The 19,915-nt window shown below is 35.6% G+C and overlaps 1 protein-coding gene across 2 annotated transcripts in view; it reads left to right on the plus strand.

Moving 5' to 3' along the window:
- Reln (reelin) overlaps window positions 1–19,915 on the plus strand; it is a 452,906-nt gene that overhangs the window by 329,962 nt on the left and 103,029 nt on the right. For both annotated transcript variants that reach the window (XM_076862447.2, XM_076862444.2), the window contains exons 21-25: window positions 3,687–3,879; window positions 4,812–4,924; window positions 10,017–10,154; window positions 11,171–11,357; window positions 17,399–17,604. In XM_076862447.2, the coding sequence (XP_076718562.1) occupies window positions 3,687–3,879; window positions 4,812–4,924; window positions 10,017–10,154; window positions 11,171–11,357; window positions 17,399–17,604 (837 nt within the window). The remainder of the gene's footprint in view (window positions 1–3,686; window positions 3,880–4,811; window positions 4,925–10,016; window positions 10,155–11,170; window positions 11,358–17,398; window positions 17,605–19,915) is intronic.

Here is a 19,915-nt window from a genome sequence, read left to right on the forward strand (position 1 = left end):
GAGATATCCCCATTGGCTCATGAAATCTTACAGTTAAACACAGGAACTTTTACAAGTTATTCCTTTATTTTTAAGGTACTCTTTCAAGTTAGCATGAATAAAGCTAAGCCTCCTGATTCCCAGTGCATTCTGTCTCCAGAATTTCTTCTCAAAATGCTGATGCAGCCTATTCTTTTCTCTTCCTATGATTGTAACGGAGAAAAAGTTCAGGTTCATTTTTGCCTTTGTAAACATAATCTTGACTTCAGTAAGCAGCAAAGAGGAGCAGTTCTGTAAATTAGAGGAAATTCTCTGCCCCCAACACCGCAACTGAGTATGAGCTTTCAGTCAGGCAGTCAGATGACCTGTGCTGTGAATGAGCTAGAACTTAAAGCATAGACATTTGTGCCTTTCTTGTATTATTTTGTTTCTGATTAAGGCATTAAGGATACATATCGTACAGCATACATCACTATGGGTATGGCAGGGGTAGTGGTTAGAAATGCATCCAGAGCCAGTTTATAAAACTAGAAAACACTGACCATGGCATAAACAAAAGTAAAGAGATTTATTTTTTCACTTATAACAAGCATCCCTAGAATAGACAGCCCAGGACTGGTGAGTACTTTAACAAGGCCACCAGAGACCCAGGCTTTCACTTCACAATGTCAGCAAAGTGATCTCCACCCACATGCTTGTTCTGTTATTGTCACAAGATGCAATGCCTCACTAGAAAGGAAGGAAACTCATAGAAGCAACAGGCAGTAAGGGTGTGGCAGTAGTTCCATCAGTCCCTTTTTAAAAGCCAGTGAGTAAATCCACCTGGCATCTCTTACATCTCATTGGTGAGAACTCATTGGTAGACACAATCTCTGGAAGGTGACTGGGGAGAAAATAGGCTGTGGCTGGCAGTTGAATTGGCCCACCCTTAAGGATCTGCCTATAATAGGAAACACTAGGCCCATTGGACAGCGCTTTCACCAGTTGATAGACAATAGTCTGAGCAAGACTTGTTGTCATTGTTTCACTGCCATCATTTTGCTTATTGAACTCACTGTTTTATATACATTTTATCTTTTGATTTTCTTGGTGTCATGGCATTATCAAAATCTGTTGTTCTCCATTGTAGTAGCTCAGAACACATCCTTTGGTGTGTATGCTTCCAGGTCCTCAGCAAATTTCATGGCTCCCTTTGTGATGGATACAAACGATTAGGTGCACACAACGTGTGTGTGTAAAACACAGATTTTCTTCTGTTTTTGTATAGAATTACAGAGACAATAAACAGTCCAAAAGAGATGAATTTACCAAAAAAAAACTGAAAATATTCTTAAGTTATTTCAGAAATGCTGGGGTGGGGAAATACCATGCATGGCAGAAGTGAGAAGGCTTTAGTATCTTCATGTCACTTGCAGACCCATCAGGACCTATGCTGCCTGTGCTGTGGGGTTTTCTTTCAAGACACCCAGGACAGACAGCACATCTTTAAAGCAAGAACAATTTAAGTGAAGCCTAGTTGGCATGCCTCTAATTACCTTCCTCTTTGAAAGCTTTAGAAAGGGCATTTAATCCTAAAAGCACCACTATTTCTCCCAGAAAAAAAAAAACCTTTGGAAAACCTTTTTTTGCCTATTCAGAAGACCATGGAAATTATGGAGATAAGTTTGTGCCTATATGGTTTATTACTGTTTTTGTTTTATGTTGATTTATTCTGCCAATATTGCTAAAAATTTCATTTTACAGTGTTGCATTTTTTAGATTGTGTCCTGTGTAGTCTAACATAAAACAACAATCATAGCTTTATATCTTTAACACCATGGTATCATTGCATAAGTTAATGACTTATAAATTAACTATAAGCAAAATTTGTTTCAAATTGCAGTGTTTTTCTCTCCCAATTTTAGAATGATTGGAAGATACAGAAATAGTGTATTAGTTAAGAGACTCTGGAGTCAAGCAAAGCCAATTTCTCATTGATTCTCTACCATTGACTAGCCCATTTCCTCAATTGCTAAAAAGAGATCATTTTTCCTACTATACAGAGTTACTCTGAAGATAAAACTAAAGAAGATAACTTGGGTATTATTCTGAGCACAATCATGGACTGGGCCTAACAACAAATCATGGGCACCTTTATTGATAACAATAAACAAGTTGTGGCTTTTACTATTTCTTAACTGATTTGCAAGACCAGCTATCCTGAATATACCTCTTTCCTTTGTTTTTTTTTTTTTTGTACATTCTACTAAAGCAGATATTGAAGCTCTTCTATTTTATTTCTCTACTCATTTTCCAAGTGTAAATCTTAATTTAAAATCTTTTAGCTAAATGGCAATTACTCATTGATAGGAAAAGTTTATATTTTATAACCTCAAGTCCAAGTCTATTGTGAACCTATATATGAATAATATTCCATTGTAAATAACATCTTCCTCTCTGCAAGAAGCATGTCATCATAGTTACTCCTTATTTTGCTGATACCATAAAAGAAAATATATTAAATGCAACAAAGTATTACATTAGCTCCTCTGCCCACATCTTCTGTGCCTTTTGACTAGTAGGGGTTACTGTGGAAGAGCAGTAGTGGATCTTTTATAGAATTGCAGAAACAAGTGCCATGGCAGATAAACCCCAGTGCAGTTGACCTGTGTAACTTCAGTGCCAATGTGTCCATATTTTAATCTTCCCTGGTAGATTACAAATTCCTTGAGAAGTTTTCTCTAAAACATAATAATAATAATTTTGTCTACCTTCAAACAGTTTACATTACAGTTATATAGCACTCAGATGGGACCCAGTAAAACATGGGAATTTTACTGACTTGGGGCACAACTGCTAAGATTACTTTATGATTTTTTAGTACTTAATGCACAAGCATTAGAATCTATTTGGAAAATAAAACAAAGAAAATTTGGAAATCATCAAATTTTTTACCACCAAACACAGCCACCACAAGCATTCTGGTCAATTTCCTTTCTTTATCATCTTATGGATATTTTTGAAATGTACTTCATAATATAAATTTAATGTGATTATATTACCTTCATAAATATTTGAAATATACATAATTTTTGCCAGGTGGCTGGCTATGCCAGTTTACTTAAGCCTTCCATTTTTCTCTAGTTTGACAATAAGATTGCAAACAATTATAATTAATCGTGTAATATTCATCACATTTTTATGAAATTGTCTCTGAATTTATAATTATTTCCTTTGGATAGATTGCAAGAGGTGAGATTAATGAGGGCAATATATGAGTGAATACCCAATTTCAGGTACATTTGACAATTATAGGTATTAACTTTCTTAAAAAGTAGCTTATTTGGTTGATTATTTTAAATCACATTTATTTGATTGAATGAAATATGTTCTGGAACTTAGCAAGGTTTAAATAAGTAACCTGAAACTGTTCTAGCACACAGCACAAAGTGAGGAGCTGTGGTACACACCTATATTCCCAGTGGCTAGGGAGGCTGAGGCAAGAGGATCACAAGTTTGAAGCCAACCTCAACAACTTAGTAAGGCCCTAAGCAACTTAGCAAAACCTTGTCTCAAAATAAAAAATAAGAAGGTCTGGGATGTGGCTCAGTGGTTAAGTGCCTCTGGGTTCAATTCCCAGTACCAAAAAAAGAAAAAAGTGAGGAGCTTAATTTTCTTCTGATATATCATTTTTAGAATTTTCTGACTTCCATCTCTGTCTCTTTCAGTTTTACAGGAGATTCTAAACTTGCCTCAAGTATGCGCTATGTGGAAACACAATCAATGCAGATAGGCGCTTCCTATATGATTCAGTTTAGTTTGGTGATGGGATGTGGCCAGAAATACACCCCCCACATGGACAACCAGGTGAAGCTGGAGTACTCAACCAACCATGGCCTTACCTGGCATCTTGTCCAGGAAGTAAGTATATTTTCTCATGTTTGTGATTAGTGGCTTCTTCCTTTTTCATATGAAAACAGTTAAAATTCTAAAAGTCTCTTTTGAGTTGAAAAAAAAAATAGTATTATCTGTAGCTTAAAATTGACATAAAGTCAGCAATGTATTATAAGGAGAACACATTCTTCATTCTGAGATCCTAAATGGGAATAACTTCAAGAACGAATACTCTCAGATTGTGTTTTGAATATTATTTTCTCTACTCTTTTTTCACTGTAAACTTACCTCTCCTTTCCCCATTTCATGTCTTCATCCCTTCCTTTCCTAGTTCTCTTTACCTGGTTTCTCTTTAGAAACAAAACAAAACAAAAAGAAATACAGATCATTTTTCTAAAAATAAAATTTATTTTTCTATATATATACATTGATAATCTGCCATTGTAATAAATGCATAAATACCATGACGAATAGAATAATTTTACTATATGCTAATAACAGATTTTCAAAAATGACTCCTAATTCATTTCTGTTTGTACATGTGAGAACTGGGAGACGTTCGATTCCATGTAGCATCTCATTTGCAGTTATTTCCCAAAATCATGGATTGCATCCACGTCACCATCACCAATACTTAAGATTATTACATTAGATTTTCCTCAGGTTTTTCTGTTTGTTTTTGTTTTGGGTACCTAGGGATAATTAACCACTGAGCCACATCCTCAACACTTTTTATTTTTTATTTAGAGACAGGGTCTAACTAAGTTGCTTAGGGTCTTGCTAAATTTCAGAGGCTGATTTTGAAGTTGTGATACTCCTGCCTGAGCCTCCCAGACAGAATTACAGGCATCTGCCATCATGCCCAGCTCCCTCAGGTTTTTTTCACTTACAGTGGTAAGTAAACATATTTCCCCTGGGGAATAGAAGGTGGAGTTTAATTTTGCCTAACTCTCTTTCAGGAATGTCTTCCAAGTATGCCGAGTTGTCAAGAATTTACATCAGCAAGTATTTACCATGCCAGTGAGTTCACACAGTGGAGAAGAGTCATAGTGCTTCTTCCCCAGAAAACTTGGTGAGAGATGACATCTTTAGATATGGCTGTCACTTTAACTTACTATCTCTATTGGCATGACTTGGATATTAAGAAGAGTTAAGCACAATGGCAAGATATTTATTGATTATTTTGTACCATCCAAAAACCCAGATATTTCTTTTGTATTGAAAATATTTAAAAAATAGAGCTAATGAAAAACATGAAAAATTTCTTTCCCATATCCCAGCTTCCTCTGACCTCCCTTCTTGCCTGCCCCAAGTTTTTATTTTGGGGGTGAGAACTTAAGAGCCAGGTCCTTTAGATTTGACATACGAAAGGCAATGATACAGGAATCTAAAACTTCAAGCAGTATAAATTGCAAATTTATTGACATGCTTCAAAGCCCTTCTTTTTATATAAAAAACTTAACATATACTCCTTTCTCTAGTCACATTTTTTTCAGTAAATAAAAATCATTCCCAGAAGGCAGAGGCTTCAGTAATCAAGAAAGAATATTTTAATAATGCAAAAGAAAAAAGCACAATAGTTTTTCCCAGATATTACACTGTTTCATGTTAGGATGACCAATCAAAACAGTGCAGTACTTAAGGGATGGGGGATTAAGAATTAAGTACTGTGAATAGGATTTAAAGCCCTTGAACAGGATGAACTTTGCCCAAAGAAGAAGCCCAGATAGAAATTAGAAGGCCTGAATTCTCAGAGTAGCTTTGTCATGATCTTCACATTCACTACCTTTTAAGGCCAATTCTTTATGCATAGAATGAAATTTTTAAATTGGATTATCTTAAGGGTCCCTCACAGTCCTGGAATTGTAAGATTCTGTGATGTGAGCAGCAGAAAAAGCATGAGGGAGACAAGTATTATATTTTTCTGTGATATCTGTCTTCTATACCCCTTTGGTGAAAAGAAAATTATGAAATAAATCCTCAGATTATTTTATCTAAAAATTAGATTCTACACAAAATAATTGGTTAAGTAACAACCTGGCATTATTTTAATACTTTTAGTTGAAAATTGAATAATGGCATTATGTAAGAATGCCTCCTTGATTAGTTTTAAGGGTGCATCCATTACGACAGTTGGAACAAAATGCTTGAAATTTGATTCACACAGATCTTTTATTTTTTGTCCAACTGTGAGCCATTTCTGGGTACTCTGTTGATATTTTATATAACAAGTTCTTACTTTCTGCAAGATCTACTTTTTGATGCCTACTGCTGGGAATATAATCAAAACTTTTATTTAATTTCAAGGACTTTCTAATCATATATATCAGTAGAAATTTATGCAAAATGATACATCAGTAATTGAAGTACTAGTCATACTGGACTCAAGTTACTGAGGGTTTTTTCCCCCTTATTTCACATATACAAATAAGTATAGGTCTATCATTATTTGAAAATTATTTTTATTCATGAAAATGTGTGGTATGATTTCAAAATTATAGTAAGATAATATCAGTGGTATGTTTTAGAGATGTCTTTTCACCCCTGGAAACATTATGAGCTATTTTTCTTATTTATTGTGTTTAGTAAGTACCCCAAAAGTATTAGCCTTATCAGAAAAACATGTTTATAGGTAGTTTACACTCAAAATGTATGTTATACTACTATTTCTTCTTTTTTTTCTCTTTGCACTATTATTTCTTAACTTGAAAGATGTATCAGCAAAGTGAAAGTTTTAGCATAGTCAGGAAAGGTTAATTGTCCTCAGTGTTAATTAAACACTGGAAAGGAGATATATTGACCCTTAAACTCTAGACTCAACATAGTGCCTGCTATATCGTAGGTGGCTCATTGAATGTTGGAAAATTATACAGAATTTCAATTCAGTGTGCCTCAGTAAACTAAAGAGATATTTTATTATAAGATACTTCAGTCTGAAGACAGAAAAAATCAACTAAGTTATTTCTTTGAGCATTTGCCTTTAAACGCATGTTTAAAAAAATGAATGAATTCATTCTGCTTTTCCAACATTTCTTCAAAGCCCTGGAAAAAGAAAGTGAAAATATTTTTTAAAAACAAACAGCTCAGTAGGATATTTATTTTAGCATTCTTACTGACTAATACTTACATTATTGCTACATTTAAATAAATAGTGTTTAACTGGTTATTGCCATTGTTTTGGGATCTATAACATTTAAAATTTCTGCTATAAAGATTAGATATATTTACTCTCCTTGGCATTCTTGATAACTTTATTATATTCATTTCAAACTTTTGCAAATAATATTTCATTGGGGAAAGCCATGAAGCTTAGCTTGAAGCTGTGTTATTTTGGACAAATCTTTGTTCTGCTATTTTGATTCAAACTTACACAAAATATAAATTGAATGCATAAAAGCAAATGTGATTCTTGCATTATTAAAGATCTGTTAACTTTGGAAAATGTACTAGATAGGATAACTTAGAGTGGAAATATCAAATGTATACACCTGCTCAGAGAAATTATATTGTATAAGAACTGAACATTTGTTACCCAATGAAAATTAATTTCGTTTTTATGAGAGACATTTACATAAGAACAGGGCCTAATGAGACCCAAACAGCTGTCAGTCGCCAACTTCATAAACAAATCAACACCTAATGACTGAATGAGTTTCAGAATAATTGGGTAAATGTAATTACAGGAACTCTGAAGGTGGAAAATACAATTTAGTCAGCCTTCATTTACCTTGATTCCTCAGGCTATCCAACTACCAAGAGATGACTCAATGCCACTTTGTTTCTGTTTTGAAGTTTATATGGGGGAAAAAATTAAATGAAGATTCAAGTTCTGTTGCTTTAGGGAATCCATAGAGTTTGGGTTTTAAATGCAAGTCAACTCCATTTCATGACCCACATAGCAGTAGTTCCACTTTCAGATTCTATCCAAAGTATGCAAGACCTTCCTAAGATTACTTAGTTGGGAGAAAGAGAGAATCAGGCAAATTAAACATTGGTATTTTGGGCCAATATTTAGCAGTGATGCAGCTGAAAATCAGTGAGATCACACCTCCTCCTCCCACGTGTGACCAGCTGGAGATGGCTCACACAACTGATTTTTTTTTCTCACTAAAAATGAAGCCAATATTCAACCACCACTTATTGCACTCTCTCTTAATTAACATCAGAACATTAAACTATGGGTTTTATTTAAATGGAATAATTCCCCTTAAGCTTTTTGTCTTAAGGAAATAACTTTTTTAAGAGTTCATAGAATATAAGGTTTAATTTACCTAGAAAAAGAATTCAGAATGTGTCTGCACGTGACTAGTAAAAGCATAAATGAACTGGGAAATCTAGGACAGCTTCCTGAACCCTCATACCACATTTGAATACTGGAAGTGACAAAGCCTCCTAATAAAGTATGCCATGGGTTTTGTAGCAGCATGTAACTATAAAGAAAACTGTCACCTTGGCCAACACACCACTAGAGGAATCATTTTATTTGAGAGCTAGAAGGGATCTTAGAAATCAGTTTGCTGAAACCCTCTATTTGAGAAGTGAGGAAGCAGATGCCCCTGAAGGCTTAGATTTCTCACTAAAGGTCACACAGGTGACAAATTGTTCAGCAGGGTCCAAGGGTCTTGTCCTTTGATTCTTTACTATATTACCTACAGAAGTGAGAAACAGTCTACCCTTTCCTGAGCTGTTCAGCCACTCATTGACTCATTTTTTAACACAATTTTATGAGCACTTACTTTATTCTTTTCCTGTGTAAACCATTGGAACTAAAGATATTCCTGTCTCAGATGATCTTACAATCTAGTCAGCTGTGGCCCTGGACTTGACTCAGATTAGAGTCAACCCTCCTTTTCATGATGACAATGGTGCATAAGTTTTATTTGCTTCTATTCTGTAGGGCTCTAGACTACAAGACAATGTATCCACTTTTAGAGTGGGCTTTTCTAAAAACCATTTCTTAATGGGACTATGGAAATTGTCATGACCGTTTAATTACAAGCACAAATCTGTTACCATAGAGGAGGTGGTACATCTGTCCTACTGTATGTCCTTTGACTTTACACCAGCAAAACTGTGTCTACTGGATGTACCCCAGTGAATCCAGGAATTATCCTACCAGGAATGAAAGTGCAACCTATTAGCAACAGATCATTGGTAAAATAAACAATAAAACTCAGTCTGGATTTTAACGGTCTGTTATGTACTTAGGGAGTACTTAATATGTGTAATTGATGCTGAAAATTTAATGGATCATTCAGAGACATTAAGATCAAATGTATGTGTAGACGGCATGCTTAGGGATGGTTTAATCAGGAAGCTAAGCAACCACAATCATTCTGCAAGTTCTTTCTTTGTTATTTTGTTTAGTATTTTACCCAAAAAGATCTAATGACAGATTCCTGAAAATTCGTATAGGTGAGAAATATGCCATAATTTTAAAAAGAATATTTTAAAGTAGTGAGTGACTGGAGGCCTTTTGACAGTGCTCTCAAAATATTCTCTTCTTTAAGCTTTATGTCTAGTTTCAATGAATTAAGGTCCCAAGTGTTTCTCTCTGTACAATGTTCCCCTTCAGTTTTCATCTCCAGTAAAGATCAGCTGGTCCCTGAAATTTAAGCAAGTCAGTGTTTCAGAGGAAGCAGAATTTAACATGCAGGTGTTCTTATTTGTGAAATAGTATGGTATATATACAGTATGTCCTCTTCCCCCTGAACTATAATACTCCAAATAAAATTTTTGTTTTATATTGTAAGCTAACTGAAAATCTGCCAATAACTAGTGATACATTTGTTCTGAGAAGCTGAATTATTCTGACTGGAAATTTTACATTTTTTCTGTGAAAGTCTCCATTTAGTATATATTTTTATTTTTTAAAAAGTATCCTTTTTTGTTCTTTTTCTAGCACCAAATCTCTGAGAAACCACAAAAATAAAGATATTTTGTTTTTCTTTAAAACATCTCAAATGAATTAAGATTGAAGTATATCTAATATAGGGGATTTCTTTTTAACTTTCATTCATGATAGAATTGTTGTACTGCACAGTAGCTGAGTGAAAACTAAACTGGAAACAAATGATGGACAGCTAAACACAAGTTCCAGAAAGCGAGTTGTCTGGCGGTCTGGCATTCTGGAGCACTATTTTTATTATGTACTTTGTTTCCAGGTCCAGTGCCACCCGCTTCCGATGGAGTCAGAGCTACTATACAGCCCAGGATGAGTGGGCTTTGGACAGCATTTACATCGGGCAGCAGTGCCCCAACATGTGCAGTGGGCACGGCTCATGTGACCATGGCATGTGCAGGTGCGTGCTCCAGTAAATGCAATCCATCCCTGCTTCTCAGGATCATGTCTATGGGTATACCACAGCTGTTGTTATCAGTTAGTAGATAGACTAATAAATGATGAAATAACCAAAAGAAAATGAGCCTACTTTCTCTTCTTTCTTTAGATGTAAAAGATACCATTACATTAACTGAGTACAGAGGTATACACCTGTAATCTCAGTCACTTAGGAGGCTGAAGCAGGAGGTTCCCAAGTTCTAGGCCAGCCTAGGCAACTTAGCAAGACCCTATCTCAATTTAAAAAAAAAATTAAAAATCTGAGGATGTGGCTCAGTGATAGAGTACCCCTGGTTTCAATTCCTAGTACTAAAAAAAAGATATATTAAAATAAGTATAAAGCCATATATAGTCTAGAGCCAATGGCTTCTGGTTTTTAAATTTCAGAGTTTATGCCTTGCTGTCTTTTTCCCTTTCTCCCCTTGAAAGTCTTAGAGCACTAGTGAAACTGCAGCTCGCTCTCCTGTGCCACTTCAAGGAAGCTCAAGGTTGTACACGCAGAGAGACAGTGATTATCACTAATGAGAATGAGAAAGGAACACACTTGAATCCATAAAGACTATAAAAGAGACATAATTAAATCAGAAGGAGAAACTGAAACATGGCCATAGTTACATGTTGGTTGAACAGACAAACATTTCTATGTGACTTTTTTAAGCCTGCTGGAAAATTCCACTATATTTTGCCCCGACTCCATATAAGCACACATACCTGTGTCCTTCCTCATTGCTATTTAATGCCTAAATTCTACCATTCTACCATGATGTCTTCTCAGGAAGGATTCTATTTATTTAGGGGAGTATGAAAACTAAATTGTTTTAGTACCACACCACATATACAGATTAACACCGTAAAGAAAAATCTCATGCTAATGATAAGATGCAAGGAAAAGTGAGACACCTAACATGTTTTTGGCAAGATGGCTGTTGTGCTGCCAAGTAGTTGGTGACTTGGTTACTTGGCCCTGCTCTCTCATAGGTGTGACCAAGGATACCAAGGCACTGAATGCCATCCAGAAGCTGCACTTCCTTCCACAATTATGTCGGATTTTGAGAACCAGAATGGTTGGGAATCTGACTGGCAAGAAGTAATTGGGGGAGAAATTGTAAAACCAGAACAAGGATGTGGAGTTGTCTCTTCTGGATCATCTCTGTACTTCAGCAAGGTATGACCAAGACTGGGGTGAGTCACGGGGTCAGTGGCTACTTTAATGTGTGACTTGCTTAGAGCACAGGCTGAACTCCAAAGGTACATACATGCAATGTTTTGCTTTTGCCCACATTCCCTGCTTTTGACAGGGCTTTGTTGAACTCCTATTGCTTCACTACGTTTTGGGAAACTTAAAAGAGTTTGTTTGTTTTTTTTTTTTTTTCATTGTTTTTGGTTACTACAGATCCAGATTAGGCTGGTTTGCAATTCTTATCCTTTTGTATCTGATCTCAATCCTGTTTCTTCTCTTCTGATGCCAGACAGGCTGTTTCTTGAGGCTTTTTAAATGGAGAAGGCTCTTGGTATTTCCTTACCCTGGTCTTTGGCAGGTGTTTGGATGTGTGGGCTTCAGGTGAGAAATGAGCAGGGGTAGGAGTAGAAGGGTTTAGAGGTTAAGGAAGCAACTCTGGAGCCAGACTACATGATCCAACCTGATTCTATCATTTCCTAGCTCTGTGATTTTGAGCACATTACTTTAATCTCCTTGTGGATTCACTTTCTCATCTGCGAAATTGGGACAATAGAGAATCTACTTTGTTGGGAGTTTTATATAGATTAAATGAGCTGGAATTTAACAATTATGTAAAAGAATCTCTGACATATAGAAAACCACTTTTATGTTCATTTATTAATTTGTCATTCCATTAACCTCAGAAATATGATTGGAGAAAGGAGGAATAAGGGTAGGGAGGGCTGTCCCAAGAGAACTGAGCAGCTATCCATGGTGAGCAGAAATCTCAGGTCTTATTTTGGCTTGGTTCCATAGATACTGATGAAACTCTACATAAAAGTTTATCTTGCAGTCTTCAGCTTTCATACTAGTGCTACCAAATTAGGCATGCAGATTGGTAGATTCCAAGTAGGGACCACGGTATAATTGACTGATTATCTTAGAATACCCACAATCCCTATTGCTTGGTTAGGGATGAGATAGAGGTAATCATCTGCTTCTCCTCCCTTGCTACAGTATAGATTGAACATTCTTTTCCTGTCTGCTCCAGTGTATCTTCTTATGTAATTTTCAAAGGGACTAGAAAGAGTACAGTTTTAATCTCCAAACTGAACGACATCTCTTAACTGTTATTATTGGCAGCTCTCTTTAGAACGTGTAGTGCTTAAATACTACTTTCCAGAAAGGACTAGAGCCACCAATTCTGAGACAATTAGAAATGTCCTACTTTACATCATGTACTAAGTAGAGAGGTGTGAATAATATACCATAGGGCTGATATGTTTCAGAATATGTTTAGGCAGAAATCAAAGATAAATTAATTTATGCAAGTGCAAAAATAGGTACAGGTTTTGTTTTGATGCAGGTGCAGAACAAAGAATCAGAAAATAAACAAGACAAGGAATGATAGAAAGTTAGGAATGGATTCATTGACAATGAAGGTCCTCTAATGAATATTATTAAAGATAATAGTCAATGAATGATCAACATGCATTATATAGATCTGCATATGCTATAAAATTGCACAGAAAAGAGAAGGCTATAAGCATCAATTTTAAAATAAGATTATGAGGGCTGGGGTTGTAGCTCAGTGGTAAAGTGCATACCTAGCATGTTTGAGACGCTGGGTTCAATCCCCAGCACAGTATAAAAAAAACTAAATAAACAAAATAAAGGTATTTTTTTTTAAAAAAAGTGCTTGACCTTCTAAGGAATAACTGAAATAAAATTTTAAAAAACAAGATTATGAATCTTTCACCAACATATACCCAAATATCCCAGTAAATGTGTGTGTACATACACACATACACGAATGTTAAATACATAAAAGATCTGTGTTACATGTCATTATTTCTTCCACTTAATTCAAGAGAGCCTAGGGAGTAAGATTACCCGGGTTTGTATCTGTGGTCCAAACTTATTTATTGATTGACCTTGCAAAGTTATGACATCTCTCTGTATCTCAGTTTTCTTGTCTATAAAGTGGGATGTTGAGAGTAATAAGTGACTTAATGCAGTAAGAACAAAAAATATTGTTGGGCACATTAAAGAAGCTCAGTAAATGTTAGCTATCATAATTATATTTTATGAAAATAAATTTCAAATTGGTATTATTGAATTTGTCTACATAATTTTAAAAGTGAAATTTTTCTCTTTACCTCCCAATCCAGCTTTCCCTTGCAAATTTTTGTCAGAATATCTCAGAGTAATTGCTTGCTTTTTTTTTTTTCTTAAATGATTCAGATCTGTTTAGATATCTAGTTAGGGAAACCACCTGAAGTCAAAAAAGGGAAAAACTGGTTTTATGCAGTCAAAACACAAGGAGGCCTCATAGTTGTCAATAACTCAAATGCCCACAGAGCCATCTCTATCTCCATTCCATTGTCACACAGTGACAAGGAAAAAAACAGAGGAAGGTTTTAGATTGACAATCTCTCTGTCCTGAGAGGAATGGTGGTCAGAGCCATAGTCATGTGCTCACTGGTTTGGTAGAGAAGGGGGATACCAATTTGGCAGTCCCCCAGCAAACATTTGGAAGTGGAGAATAGGCAAGATCCCCAAAGAAGGACTTTAGGCCATGCACAAAGCACCCTCGATTAACTTATCTAAAAATATACTTCCATCCTTTTCCTTTCCTCTTGCCGATGTCCAGGATGGTCTCCTTCCCTCCCTGCATAACTTATATTCATTTTCTAAACATGAGTCTTCTGCTTCAGCCAGGAAACTCTTCTGGTCATCCAAGGTTTCCAGTTTCCCTGCTTTGCTCTGGATCCTGTGCCCCATTACACTTCCTTTTTTTTTTTTTTTTTTTTGCATCACCTAAACCTTGCAGCATCCACTCAAAGCCTGCTGTGTCCATGAAGACTTTGGGAGCTAGGGAAAACTGTAGTAATCTCTCTATATTTAGAATACTCTCCATTTATACATCTACTGATCATCTTTTTTTTTGGTATCCACACAGTACCTAGCAGAATGCAGAACCCCACTAACAGAGTCAAACTCTAGATAAAGTGTTAGGCTCCCAAATTCATGCCTGGCACTAGACATACACGTGTCAATAAATACCCTGAATACTAAATAGATTTGAGAACTAGTAAGTGATCATAGGACCAAAGGGGCCTCAACAAGTAACCAGGACTTGGTCTGTAGTCCTCAGTTGTCATCACTGTCTCTGCTGCAAATCTGTGGGCCCTTTGCATGGTTTTTTCTATAATACATGGTACAAAAATTGAAGAAGGGAATGAGTGAATGAAGGAAGGAAGGAATGAAGTTAAGAAAGAAATGCTGAAGGAATGGTTACTATCAAATAAATTGAAGTCTTTGTTTTTAGGGCATTTTGATTAGCTAAAGAAATTTCAATGGGAAGCAAAAGATAAAGATAAATGAAGTATTTTAGAGGTTCTGTCGTAAAAGTTCTAGTTGTGAAAGCATTCCTTATTAAAACTTATTTCATTTTTGGCTAAACCCTTAAAGTAGTGAGCCATTTTAATCTAGAATTTGAGGATAAAGTTGAAAGGCAATTTCCACACTCCCGGAATGAGGAGATGCTTAACCTACTACTCAAACACACATGCACATAGAAACACACATGTGCACATGTGTCTGCACATATGCACAAATCCATTGATCACAGTGTAACAGAAGAACTTCAAAGCATCTTTTATATCCACTTCTAAATTCCAACAAAAACTTTGTCATGAGCCATTTCCTTTTCTTTCTTCTTTTTTTCCCCTCTTCCTTTAAAACAATATTCAGCATTATTTCAGGTCACTGAACAAAAGAAAATGATTTGTGCTATTCTCTAGGAAAAAACACTTTCAGTGCCAAACTAAGCATTAGTGTGATATTTTCCATCATTTACAAAAGTCCCACAAAACCTTCTTTCGAAACCTCTGTAGACTAACACTATCATCTCCTGGAAAAACAACTCTTCTCTGTGAATTTCACAATAGAACAATCATTCCAACCAGCTAATTGTGATAATTGGCTTTTTTTTTTTTTAACTCTCCTCACCTTAGATGTTTATCCTTCTGGCTCATTTCCACATGCCAAGTTTTTTCACAAGTTTGCTTAGATTGGAATTAACCTGCTAGGTTCTGTAGGTTTTCCTCTAAAAATCATTCTTCCTGCAATGAGCCTGGAGCATGAAAATACTAGGATCACTGAGGGTTTCAAATCAACAATCAGAAAAATTTTAAGTACTATAACAAGTTCAAAATGCATATTACTTATAAGGTTCCTTCAAATACATACTTAAAAATGAAAGTTTCAAGGAGGGAGTTCCAGCCTCAGAATTAACTTCAATTCTCATTTTGTGGTAACCTTCATTTGTCTTGGAATCTCTTAATTGGCTTTAGTTCTTACAATAGCTGAGTACTCCTTTAATTAGTACCAAATATTGACCCTGTAACTTCTGATAGCTGAAACCCTTCCATAATGAACTTAGTGGATTAGAGTAGGGTTCGTGTTAAGGATGAGGAGTGTTTTCTGTACTATGTATACCATCTCAGTTTTTCTTTTTTTTTTTTTTTTTACTTTGATAAGTTTCAGTTTATTCCATTTAGGACATTTTTATGCTTAATGAAGACATAATAAAAAAGCATTTAAACAGATGTATAAAGAAAATAAAAATACACTTTCTATCCAATTCTTTTATTTATTTATTTATTTTTGCATTACAATTCTTAATATACCATTATACCATAATTTATCATATCTCTGATTATATATAAGGTATGTTGACACCAAATTCACATCTTCATACATGTATTTTGTATAAAGATGAGGGTCTCCTTTCACCATCCATACAATTCCCCTTCTCCCTCCCTTTCCCTCCCACCCCTTTCCCCTATCTAGAGGTAATCTTCCTCCCTTGCTCTCCCTCCCCAACCCCATTTTTTCTTACTGACTTTTTAGTTGAATTCCTTATGAGTTCTCTGAGATCAACTCAGAGGAGTCCATGGATTAATCAATACCTGCTTAGGGAAAAAGTATCAAAAGCAAACCTTCTTTCAGTTCCCGTTTTATGAAACCATTCACACACAACAACAGTGACATTCTTATAGTTTGTACACCTCACCACAATACCATGATGCTCAGGGGACAGACATACCAATGGGAAAAGGTGAGTTAAAGTGGATTTGTGGGAAGTTTTAACCCTTTAAAGACATAACAAGATTGTTTAGTGGTTGTAATAACTAATTTAAATGAACTCTTCCCAACCTCTGTATTGGAAAGTGAAAGACAGGCAGATAGCAGGCAGGCAGACTAGGAGCGTGACACACTGGAGTACTCTCTTTTGCCAAAAAATTTCTGTCTTACCTGTTTGATTTTGTTTCCCATGGGAGAGGAGGATCCAGGCATATCTCTGGAGAGGATATTCCCTCAGGAAGGCACACAGTGAGCTAGACAGTTTCTGTGTCATGTGTTATTTCACTCAATGGTCACAACATCCTATGAGCAAGATATTTTTACCATATTGTACCTTTGAGGAAAATAAGAGATCAGAAAGGCCACACAGCTCCTGAACAGTATTGGGCTGAGATTCAAACCCAGATTCACGTGAAGCTGGGAATGTACCTCAGTGTTAGCGTGCCTGCCTAGCATGCACAAGGCCCTGGTTCTCTCTTTGGCACTGCAAAAACAAAAACCAAAAAGCCCTCTGATTTCAAAGTATATGGTCTTCCTTCTCCATTACTCTGCCCAAAGGAGATTTATAAAGCAAAAGCCGGGAGTGTTTTAATTAAAGTTAATTTTGCTTCATTTTTTAAAAACTTTCAAATACCCTTTGGTATAATGAGAAATTCCCGAGGACCTCATAATCTATTCTGGGAATCAGTGATGAAGAGATTAAACAAATATATCCAAGAACAGTTACTATAGCTAGAACAGAACAACAAAATGGCACAGCTTGCTCCTCCCAGTAGTAACTGGGGACAAAGCCACCTCCACATAGTGTTAGGATGTTAATGTGAATTTGGAACTGAACAGTCAAATGCCAAAGAGCTCTCAAATGATTGACAGTGGTTTTATTGTTCTTTGGAAAGGCTGGGAAAAGACAATTGGTGAGCTGGGATCTGGATACCTCTTGGGTGGACTTTGTCCAGTTCTACATCCAGATAGGCGGAGAGAGTGGTGCGTGCAACAAACCCGACAGCCGAGAGGAGGGCGTCCTCCTCCAGTACAGCAACAACGGGGGCATCCAGTGGCACCTGCTGGCAGAGATGTACTTCTCAGATTTCAGCAAGCCAAGGTAACCTCCCACCTACTGGGTCTTCCAGTGGTTTCTGGGAATGGTAAAGATTACATTTTTTGTTGAGGCATTTCTAAAATGTTGACAGTTACAAAAATAGCCAAACTCATAAATATTTAACACAAATGATAGCCCAACATATAAAGATTTCATTCCACTTTCACTTCATTTCTGTTCTGGTGGAACAAAACCCCATTTGCATTCATGTTGGAGTTTTTAAATATTTGGGGAAAAAAATGGTGACTAAAAGAAAAGCAAGATGATAGACCTCTGTTTACCCAGTGTGCTATAGGGATGTTCCAAGCTCACTTTTCAATTGGAAGATTTTTGGTTTGGGTTTTGGTTTTATATGTAACACAAAATATGCTCAACTGTTAGATTCAAGAGCAAGATAGGTTTGTTGTTGTTAAAAGTTTTCAAATGGCTACATCCAGGACTAGTCCTAAATAATATATGAATGAGTCTGTAGAGTTCAGATTTTCTAAAAATTTTCATTGGCCTATCCTATAGATGGAGAATATATATTATTAAATATTTCAGCTGGGCCACAATGGCTCACATCTGTAATCCGAGCAACTTGGGATACTGAAGCAGAAGAATTGCAGGTTCAAGGCCAGCCTCAGCAATTTAGCAAGGCCCTAAGCAACTTAGTAAGACCCTGTCTCAAAATAAAAAATTAAAAGGGCTAAATATGTAGCTCAGTGGTAAAATGCTCCTAGGTTCAGACCACAGTTACTGAGGGAAAAAAAAATTCAGACAACAACTGTTGAAGCATTTAGGAAAATAATTTTGTGCACTACGCAGTCAATATTTTAAAATTTAGTTCTTTTGTAATTATGTAGTATTTTGAAATTCTGTGTTTATACTTTACATTTTACATAAATATTAAAATTCATGCAAAGATCACTTTTAGAGTGTTCCTTTTTCTAATATCTATATTTCCACTTTAATGCAAGGCAAAATTCTTCTTACATGTTGACCACTGATGATTATTAAGCTTTACTATATTAATATTGTTCCTGTTTTGCATATTATAACTGAGTCTGGTATTGAAAAACAATTATTGAGGAATATGTAGATCAAAGTCTTACAAATCAAATATATTTTAAACATACTATTTCAAATATACCTTCATTACAGGTAAAAGGTTTGCAAGTTTGTGTTTTCAAAATATTGGGTCCCTTAAAGGCAATATAATTCTCCATAATATATAACACAAGTAAACATGAAAAAGTTTTTTATCTAAGGAACATGGGTAGAGGCTGAAACCAGAAATGAAACACCTGGGCAAAATGAGATTTAACATCTAGTGAGAAAGTCATGAACCCTGGATAGGAGATGAAACCTAGTGAGAGTCCTCGAGATGCAGTCCAGTAGAACTGGGGGGAGTGGAGACGGGGGTAACAGTGCCAAACTGGTTTAAACAACAGTTGAGAATAAGATAAATTATTTTTCCAAGTAATTTAATGGTCAAATTGGATATTATTAGTTCAATAAAGTGACTAGACAACTATGTAAATAAACAAGAATTAAATGGCTTGTTCAAATCCCAGAAATTCTTAGTTTAAACCAAAGTAGATAACCTGGACTCCAGGCATTTGTGAGCCACCTCAAATGCTAGCAAAATGTTTTATTTATGGGAATATTTATGGGAGGCCAAAGAATCCACCATATTCTCTCAGGTTTCTGTGACGCTGAACTGATTAAGAAAGTCTGAGTTGAAATATATGGTAAAAAGACCCCATTCATGGTGGAAAATACATAAATAAATATAAGAAATAACTTTAACAAACAATAATGAGAATTTCTGTGAAGAAAACTACAAAAGTTCAAAATCTCCTTCAGAGATACAGAAGACAACAAATAATATATAAAGAACTCAAAAAACTTAACTTAGAATAAATAAATAAAAACTTAAAATAAAGGCATGCTGTCCATCTAGAACTACAAGAAAACAAACAATCCAATCAATAAATGGGCTAAGGACCTGAACAGACACTTCTCAGAAAAAGATACACATTTGATCAACAAATATAAGAAAAAATGTTCAACATCTCTAGTAATTAGAGAAATGTAAATCAAAACTACTCTAAGATTGTATCTCATGCCAGTCAGAATGACAGTTATCAAGAATATAGGCAACGATAAATGTTGTCAAGGATGTAGAAGAAAAGGCACACCCATATATTATTGGTGGGATTGCAAATTGGTGCAACCAATGTGGAAAGCAGTATGGAGATTCCTTACAAAACTTGGAATGGAACCACCAGCTATCCCATCTCCATCTGTACCCAAAGGACTTGAAATCAGC

Source organism: Callospermophilus lateralis, chromosome 1, assembly GCF_048772815.1.
Source record: "Callospermophilus lateralis isolate mCalLat2 chromosome 1, mCalLat2.hap1, whole genome shotgun sequence".
NCBI lineage: Eukaryota > Metazoa > Chordata > Mammalia > Rodentia > Sciuridae > Callospermophilus > Callospermophilus lateralis.